Source organism: Drosophila sulfurigaster, chromosome 2R (genome assembly GCF_023558435.1).
Source record: "Drosophila sulfurigaster albostrigata strain 15112-1811.04 chromosome 2R, ASM2355843v2, whole genome shotgun sequence".
Lineage (NCBI taxonomy): Eukaryota > Metazoa > Arthropoda > Insecta > Diptera > Drosophilidae > Drosophila > Drosophila sulfurigaster.
In genome coordinates, this window is record NC_084882.1 from 1 (window position 1) to 9,610 (window position 9,610).

Here is a 9,610-nt window from a genome sequence, read left to right on the forward strand (position 1 = left end):
AATGCCTTTCGGATCTTTCATCTGACCACTCGCCTATACTGTTTATTCTACTCCGGCACCCAGGAACATTGGAACAATCACTAAAATTGACCTCACAGAAAACTAATTGATTAAGTACAGAAAGTATATAAGCTCACACATTGAGCTAAGTCCCCATCTCAATAATGAAGCCGACGTAGACAGCTTTGTTAATTCACTGGAGTCTGTACTTGTCTCTGCAGCCCAAGCTTCAACACCTCAAACCATAAATACACAAAGCAATCGAAAGAAGACAAATCTACAAATCGAGCAGCTCGTCCTCGAAAAGCGACGCTTACGTCGAGAGTGGCAATTCCACAGATCGCCATCTTCTAAGCAACGTTTAAGACATGCCTCACGTGAACTTACTAAAGCTCTACAGCAAGAAGAAGCATATGTCCAACGCCACTACATAGAGCAATTGTGTACTTCTAGTACGAAAAACTCACTATGGAGAGCTCACCCTACTCTGAGCTCACCGAAAGAAGCCGTGATGCCTATAAGAAATCCCACAGGAGGCTGGGCGCGTAGCGATGCAGACAGAGCCAGCACGTTTGCCAACCACCTTAAAAATGTATTCCAACCAAATCCTGCCACGAGTGCGTTTACTCTGCCGACTTTATCAAATGAGCCTCAGCTTCAACGTGAGCCAATCGAATTTCGCCCAAATGAAATCGTTAGCATCATCAAAAATCAACTGAATCCGAAAAATCCCCGGATGCGACCTCATAACTCCCAAAATGATCATCGAGCTCCCCATATTGCGCCGTTTGCACTATCACCCAGCTTTTCAACACCATCGCAAAACTTGGCTACTATCCAATGAGATGGAAGAAGTCAATTATAATAATGATAGCAAAGCCGGGAAAAGACCACACAGTCTCCACGTCGTATAGACCTATAAGCCTACTTTCATGCTTATCTAAACTCTTTGAAAAATGCGTTTTGATTCGGATAAACACGTACCTAAGACTCCAGGAAGGAATCCCGTCACATCAATTTGGGTTTCGTGAAAAGCACGGAACAATTGAGCAGGTCAACCGGATAACATCAGAAATTCGGAACGCGTTCGAAAAACGAGAGTACTGTACTGCCATATTTTTAGATGTCTCTCAAGCATTTGACAGAGTCTGGCTAGAAGGTCTAATGTACAAGATCAAGACATGTTAGATCAAAGGCCTTACAAAATATAAAGAATAGTGCTGAATATGAGAAGCAACGCTATGACAAGAATAAGGCTAAGATTGTAAGTTACAATGTAGGTGACCATGTCCTGCTCAAAAATGAAGAACGGCACCAAACAAAGCTAGATCCAAAATTTAACGGACCGTTTGTCATAATAGAAAAGCTTGATGGTGACCGTTATATATTGAAATCTCTTACAAGCAAGCGAACATATAAGTATGCCCACGAGCAGCTGCGTGCGATGGCTAATGAAGTAGAGGCAGATGAGTGCGAGAGATCGTCGACTGAGGCACTCGTAGGTACCATAAGCTGAGATTAAATCATTTACAAAGGCTATAGCCGTGTCATGTAGTAATCTGCGCAGTTACTGCATGGCGGGGGACTATGTGGGTCCAGAGGGACCAGTACGCAGAGTGTGCGGGTGAACGTTGCAGTGTGTGCAGTAAGAGCCTAAGAGTATAAAGTGATGAAGAGATGTTGAGAGAAGGAGTTATGGTACAAAGAGATGAGGAAAGATAAAAAAAAAAAAATGTCGCTGTGGCGGTAGATATGTTCGGTAAAATTAAGTTAAAAAAAAAAAAGTTGAGCAGGGCAAGGGACACCACTGAACTACAATGCATTTGATGAATTTATGAATTATGTTGTTGATTTTAATTTTCACTTTGTAATGGAGAATACTTTAACTTTTTTTATTACTATAAGATAGAAATTAGCGGAAAATTAATGCAAAATAGAATTTTAAGTTACGAGAAATGAATGAAATTGAAATATTGAATAAAAGTTATTATTATGATGAATCTTTTTGAGAAGCATGATACGCGAGGACGCGTAAAGGTCAGGATGACCGTGTCGAAGAATTACAGATCTAGATATGTTTAGTTTGAAAGTTAACGGACAGTATGTTAGGTAACATAATGTTAAATGGACAGAGCATCATTTGATACAAGCTCAAATGAGCATGGCGCTTGCAGTTCTTTGGCTGATGCAATAGAGACAATGTTAGAAGGATGATGAAATAGATGTGGTGAAATAGAAGAATTGGCGGAGAGAGACAGATGGCTTGCGAGTCAGTCTGCTTCGAGTGACGAGACGAAGAACATTGCAAGCGACTTGCTTTGCGAAGTGCCATTACATATAAACAAATCATGGAAGGAGATGAAGAGCCAATCACTCCAGTGCAAAATCAGTATTCTCCGACATATATATATATACATACATATACATACGACATATATACATCCACATACAACACACATACATACACGTACACTTCCATACACGACACTTACACACATATACACTCCGTATATGTTCCATACATACTGAAGTTGCATACTCAAGTCCAGTATTACCCATATAATATATATATATTATCACATACATACACGTACACTTCCGTACACGTTACATATACACTCCGTATATACTCCTCATACATTGAGATTATATATACCAATCCATTATTACACATACATATATATTATCCATCTCCGTATACGTATATAAATAGCAGCAATCCCACCGAGTAATAAAGATTCACGCTGCTGTTTGTGTTTTTATTTAAACAATTTTGCTTTTTCCAACACAATGTTGTTTTTCCAACAACGATTTTTTCCTCCTCGTCTGTTTTCTTGTGTCGGCTTTTCTCACTATCCTGTGACAGCCGAAGTTCCTATCCATTTTGTGCTTGCTTTCGGCTGTCCGCTTTATCGTGAGTCTGGGTTGAGAAGAAGACTCTAAAGTGCTAAAGTGACTGCCGTAAAGAGCCAAAAGAGCGAAAAGGACTCAAAACACTCGTTAAAGCTTCCGACCACAGCTCGTCGCCTGTCGTCCGCTTCGCCCGCTCCTTCGGGGTCCAAATCCGCCACCCCTGCCGCTCAACTCCGAGTAAAAGTCGATCGTGCGTCGCCGTCTGCTTCTGCAAAGACTCCGCCGTTGCGTACATCTTCGACTTCTCCACGTAGTCAGGCAACTACCCGTTCCGTCCAAGCTAAACTTAGCGAAACCCGTGCGATGGCTCTCAGCAACTTCGTCAGTGTCTCTGGTGCACTTTGAGAGTCGGGTCAGAGGGCCTGCAGCCGAAGACGACAATGTACACACGTACGAGATCCGTCGTGACCGGCTGCAAGCCCTCTGGGACAATGTCGAAGCCGCCTATTCCACATGCGCTGATGCACTGCATCAAGACGGCGACAGCGAAGGCACACAGGCCATGAAGGCGAAATACGATCACTGCTATGCAGTGTATGAGCGGTGTCTCGCCCATGTTAAGGGGCAAATTACCCAAGTTTCCGGGTCCAGCAGGAGAGAAGCATCCGTTCCTCCTGTATACTCCAGTGGCTGCCGGCTCCCTCCAGTCGACACCGAAGTGTTCCGTGGGAATTACTTGCGGTGGCCGACCTTCCGTGACCTTTTCACGGCCATCTATGTCAACAATCCAAGGTTGACTCCGGTTGAGAAACTTTTTCATTTAAATTCGAAGACCGCAGATGAGGCCAATGAGATCGTAGCCAAATTTCCGCTGACAAACGATGGTTTCGCGTCGGCATGGGGTGCTCTCTGCGAACGATTTGAAAACAAGCGCTTGTTAATAACAAGCCAGTTAAAAATCCTGTTCAACCTGTCCACGGTTACCCAAGAGTCGGGAGCAGCAATCAAGGAGCTGCAGAGCACGATTCAGCGTGGCTTGACCGCTCTTGAGCATTCAGACATTTCCGTCTGTAGCCCGTTCGCAGATTGCATCCTCGTTTTCCTCTGCTCGTCCAAACTCCCCAAGCTCACACTCTCGTTGTGGGAGCAATCTTTGGTGGACAAAGCGAAAATTCCCGCATGTTAGGATATGAGCACGTTCCTCAATGAGCGCTATCGTACGCTCGAAGCGATTGAGGACGTGAAACAGAATGCCAACCCACAGAACGCGACTGCAGGACCATCCCGTCCGCAGAATTCCAAGCGAGTCAACTCCTTTGAGGCCCGAGTCACTCCGAAAGGCAAATCGTGTGATTTGTGCTCAAAGGAGAATCACCCTGTCCGGGTGTGTCCGCGTTTTTTGCAAATGTCGGTCAATGAGCGGATGACATACATCAAACAGAAAAGTCTCTGTTTAAACTGTTTCGCAAGAGGTCACCAACTCCGAGAGTGCACGAGTGCGCACAATTGCTTTACATTCAAAGGGCGGCACAACACTCTTCTCCATCGGGGCGACAGTGCCCACAATGGTGCCTCTTCACCTTCCAATATACAGTCCACTTCAAATCCAACGGCAACAAATTTGCAAAATTTCTTTGCCAATAATGCTCAGAATGTCCTTCTCGGCACGGCGGTCATCAACGTATGCCACTTGGGCACTACATACACCGCACGTGCGCTTATTGATTCCGGGTCCGAAGCGACCTTCATTTCTGAGCGTCTGTTCCAATGCATTAAGTTGCCTTTCCAGTCCGTGCGAGCCCAGGTATCCGGGCTAAATCACGCAGTTGCGGCCCAATCGCAGAAGTTATGTCACTTCAGCATTGGTTCTCCGACGAAGCCGAGGCTCCATATCGAGACATTCGTAATTCCACAGTTGGCAGGCAAACTGCCCTCCCGCGATATGCCGCGAGCTTTCCTAAGGGATCTACCAGCGATAGAACTGGCAGATCCACACTTCTACAAGAGCGCTCAGATTGATATTCTAATTGGCGCGGATATCCTTCCGTCAGTCATCTTGAGGGGCTCCCGGCCAAACATTTGTGGCTCACTCCTTGGGCAGGAGACCGTGTTTGGCTGGATTCTCACCGGCCCCGTCTCCCAGAATGTGTCGACAACTGTTTCTGCGTTTTCGACAAGAGTCGCCCTCCAAGCAGACGAACAGCTCGACAGCCTACTTTCCAAATTTTGGGAGGTGGAGTATATTCCAGCGAAGCTGATAAAGGAGTCAGACTTCGTTTGCGAAGAAAACTTCGTTAAGACTACTTCTCGTAGCAAATGTGGCAGATATCGGGTGACTCTTCCACTCCGGAAGCCCGATGGCATTCAACTGGGTCATTCCAGATCTATAGCGCTGGCTCAATTCCTCAAGAACGAGAATCGTTTGTCAAGAAACGATTCTCTAAAGGAACAGTACAATGCCGTTCTCCAGGAGTACGTGGACTTGGGTCATATGACACCCATATCGCCTCAGGCGATTGTCACGACTCCCAATTTCTACCTGCCTCACCACGCCGTACTCAAACCAGATAGCACCACAACGAAGGTGCGAGTCGTTTTCAACGCATCTTGTCCATCCTCATATGGTAAGAGTCTGAATGATTTCCTTCATTCAGGGCCCATTCTCCAATCAGATCTCACGTTGAAGATCCTCAGATGGCGATACTATCGATATGTGTTCAATGCGGACATAACGAAGATGTATCGCCAAATCCTCATGGAATCGAAGCACACGCCGTTCCAACGAATTCTGTTCCGTACGTCGGACGATGAGATCCGTGACTTCGAGTTGAACACAGTGACATTCGGTGTCAACTGTGCGCCTTTCCTGGCTCTACGAGTCCTCCAGCAACTTGCTGATGACATACGCTTGGAGTATCCTCTCGCAAGCCGAGTCATTTTCAACAACATGTACGTGGACGACGTCCTGGCGGGGACACACACGAAAGAAGAGGCCATCCGGACCATTGCGGAAGTGTGTGCAGCCCTGGGACAGCGCTGGCTTCCCGCTGAGGAAGTGGACGTCGAACCATAAGAGCGTGCTGAAGGACATTCCAAAGGACCATCTACTTCGAGAAGATTTCCTCGAACTCGAAGACTCCAGTACGGCGAAAACTCTGGGCATCAGGTGGTTCATGCCACCAGAAGTTGCCCATCAGGACTCCTACACGAAGAGGGAAGTGCTTTCGCAAATCGCTAAGCTTTTCGACCCAGTCGGGTGGCTGGCCCCCTTTCGTTATCCGAGCCAAGATCTTCATGCAGGAGATCTGGCTGAGAACGCTTGAATGGGACGAGCATTTACCCACGGATCTTTTACTCCAATGGAAGGAGTACCTCCAGAGCTATCCTGCTCTGGGAAAGATCCGGATTCCAAGATGGGTCCAATTCTAGACACGAGTGAAGCTCCAGTACCACGGATTCTGTGATGCTTCAGAAAGGGCGTATGGAGCGGCGATCTATGTCCGTGTGGAGACGGCAAACAAGGTTTCCACACATCTCCTCACTGCGAAGACAATAGTGGCTCCTGTCAAGTCTCTCTCAGTGCCACGTTTGGAGCTTTGTGGCGCAGTCCTGTTGGCTGAGTTATCTGCAGCCCTCCTCCTGAATCTGCCAGCAGAAAGTTTCCAGACTTTCTTTTGGACTGATTCAACAATTGTTCTCGCCTGGTTGAACAAGCCACCCTGCAGATGGACAACCTTTGTGGCCAATCGTGTGGCCAAAATTGTCCAAGCCAGCGACGCCAAGAACTGGTCGCATGTGCGATCCGAGCACAAACCGGCAGATCTTGCAAGCCGAGGTGTCCTGCCACAAGAATTGATGCGTAATCCTTTGTGGTGGCATGAACCAGAGTGGCTTCATCTCCCGTCGGATCAATGGCCAACATCTCCAAGTCCCATTCCGGAGACTCTGCTGGAGCAGCGGATTAAGTGCAACGTCGTTAAGTTACCTCCTACTCCTGACTTCCTGAATAAGTTCTCTGAGTTTGGCAAGGCACTGCGCACGTCTGCCTATGTTCTCAGATTCATCGATAGAAGTCGGAAGTTGGCAGTTCCAAGCTCTACCGTGGTCCAAGCGGATGAGCTGTCACGGATCCAAGAGCGGCTAATCGTCATGGCTCAACGACAAACTTTTCAACAAGAATACCACTGCAGTCCAAGCAGCAGGTTCCTTCCTCAAGTTCAATCCGAAACTTGAACCCTTTCCTCGATGGCAAGGGGATTCTACGGGCCTGTGGGCGTCTGAGGGCGTCCCACTCGCTGCGTTATGATGAGAATCATCCAATCGTCCTCTCGTATTCCTCGTCCTTTGCACGACTACTGGTTCGATTCACCCATCGTATATCCTTACATGGGGGTAACCAAGTCGGCACGCGGCTGATCCGCTCCAGATTCTGGATTCCGAAATTGAAGGTACTCGTCAAATCCACCATCAACTCTTGCAAGGTTTGCGTGATCTACAATCACCAAGGTTTGCGTGATCCCATCACCAAAGGGTATGTCTGCGTCTTCGTGTGCTTCAGCACGAAGGCGATCCACTTGGAGACAACATCGGATCTCACGACGGAGAAATTCCTGGCCACATTCTCCCGTTTCATCGCACGGCGCGGGTGTCCATACCAGATGTACTCGGACAACGGGAAAACCTTCGTTGGAGCTGACAAAGTGATCTTCTACGACTTCTTGGAAGCGACGAGGGAGTGCATCATCGCACAACACGCCCACAAGAGCCTATCCTGGCACTTCAACCCGCCGGGCGCCCCGCATATGGGTGGATTATGGAAAGCCGGCGTAAAGAGTTTCAAGGCACTCTTTTACAAGGCGACCTCCGAAGTATACGTTCGAAGAGTTGTCCACTCTTCTCGCTAAGATCGAAGCCTGCCTGAATTCGAGGCCGATTTCCCCTATGTCCGAGGATCCTTCGGACTTACTAGCGCTCACTCCTGGCCATTTCCTCATAGGTGGCCCTCCTATTTCGCTGTTGGAACCACCAATTAACCAAACGGCCACCTCCATCCTCAATCGGTGGCAGCGACTGAAGGCTCTTCACCAACAATTTTGTTTCCGTTGGAAAGATGAGTACCTGAAGGAGCTGCACAAACGGACGAAATGGCAATCCCCCTACACGGAACCTTCGGATCGGTGACATGGTCGTCATAAAAGAAGACAACCTCCCCTCAAACGAGTGGCGCCTAGGACGGGTGCTGACGACGTGTCCAGGCACCGATGCCAAGGTCCGAGTTGTAGATGTGCTCACGGCGCGGGGTACTATCCGAAGACCCGTTGCCAAACTCATTCTACTCCCGATGGACAGCAAGACTGACCCCTCCACGTCAGAAGGACTGAAGGACGAATAACATCCTATTTCGTACTCCTATTCGTCGTCCTGTGTTGTCCTATGCTGTCCTGTTCCGTGTGTCATTGACACTGCAAAGAGGCTACTACAATAATCGTTTGTTTTTTTCTTGTTTCATTTCATGTAGTATGCCATCACATACATCCACCCACCAGGACCACCCCGCTGGCACCCACTCGTTCCGGTGTCGCGTGTGCCGTGGGATTCACCCACTCCGGAAGTGTCGGCGATTCCTGAGGCTGACAGCGGAGAAACGGTTGAGAGCAGTACTCATCAACGACTACTGCTCTAACTGTTTGGCCCACCAACACTCCGGGCAATCCTGCCGCAGCGCGGAAAGGTGCAGGGTGTGTCGGGGGGACCACCACACACTGCTGCACTTCAAGGAGGCACGCAGCGCTCATCCCAACCGTCAGCGGCGAGGCGATGACCAACCGGTCTCCACCCGGTCGCGAACCGCAACACGGCCACGTTCGCGAACCCCAACATGGCAACGTTCGCCACGGTCACGCTCCCGCTCGCCGTCTCCCCATCGACCGGCCTCGCCTACGCCCGAGGGGGCTTTTCCGACGTCGCTCGCATCCTTGCTGCAGGACAAGGCTGTGAGCATCCTTCCAACGGCCAACATCCTAATCGACACCGGATGTAAGACATTCGAGATGCGAGCGCTGATCGACCCGTGCGCGGCAACCAGCCGTATCAGCGCATCATTGACAACGGCCTACCGGCTATCCGTCACCCGCGTTGGCACGGAAGGCGTCTGCACGGAGATCATCCGCTCGCGGACATCCGAGTTCCGTCGAAAGGTGCTGCTGCAGGTGGACTCTCAACTCTGCTGCCGCACCCCCTCTGACCCGACGATGGCGAAAACTTGGAGCAGTTCCGCAGGATTACGCTCGCCGACGAACGCTGGTTCCAGCCATCGATGGTGTCCCTGGTGCTCGGCACTGATGTGTATCCTCACATCATCCAACCTGGCTGATGTCCCAGAATTCCACCTTGGGTTGGATTCTGTCCGGTCCATTTGGACAATGATACCGGTTGCAACTCATTGCAAGGGGGGGAGGATGTTGATGCCAGATGACTGCAGGTGTGACCACTCAGACCAGCTGACAGTGTGGTCGCGATCGCAAGTTATCGATAGCGACAAAGCTGGTATACTGTGCGTATGACCGTGTCATACGCGCAGCCACACTGTTCTTGGTTTCCTCTAGAGATGGTCACCCTGCCCTTTTAGTGCTTTTTCTATTCCGCCTTCTACCTTTATATTCGAATTTTCGCAAGCACATGCACAAGTACATTTTTCAAGTGTCGAATAAAAAGTTTGTAAAGTGAACAAACCCACTACGTATCAGAATTGAAAGTG

The 9,610-nt window shown here is 48.9% G+C and overlaps 1 protein-coding gene across 1 annotated transcript; it reads left to right on the forward strand.

Annotated features, from left to right (window-relative positions):
• Positions 1–4,042: 4,042 nt before the first annotated feature.
• LOC133839543 (uncharacterized) lies at positions 4,043–8,034 on the forward strand. Its single transcript, XM_062271144.1, has 5 exons — positions 4,043–4,237; positions 4,448–5,908; positions 6,283–6,974; positions 7,031–7,721; positions 7,759–8,034. The coding sequence occupies exons 1-5, from the start codon at positions 4,043–4,045 to the stop codon at positions 8,032–8,034; spliced, it is 3,315 nt and encodes a 1,104-aa protein (XP_062127128.1).
• Positions 8,035–9,610: the final 1,576 nt, after the last annotated feature.

Bases quoted from the DNA above. Each gene is read 5' to 3' on its own strand.
- LOC133839543 (XM_062271144.1), top strand. From the start codon at position 4,043: ATGAGCACGTTCCTCAATGAGCGCTATCGTACGCTCGAAGCGATTGAG. The intron at 5,909-6,282 runs GTGGACGTCGAA...GTCCAATTCTAG, and splicing joins GCTGGCTTCCCGCTGAGGAA to ACACGAGTGAAGCTCCAGTA. The intron at 7,722-7,758 runs GTATACGTTCGA...CTTCTCGCTAAG, and splicing joins TTTACAAGGCGACCTCCGAA to ATCGAAGCCTGCCTGAATTC.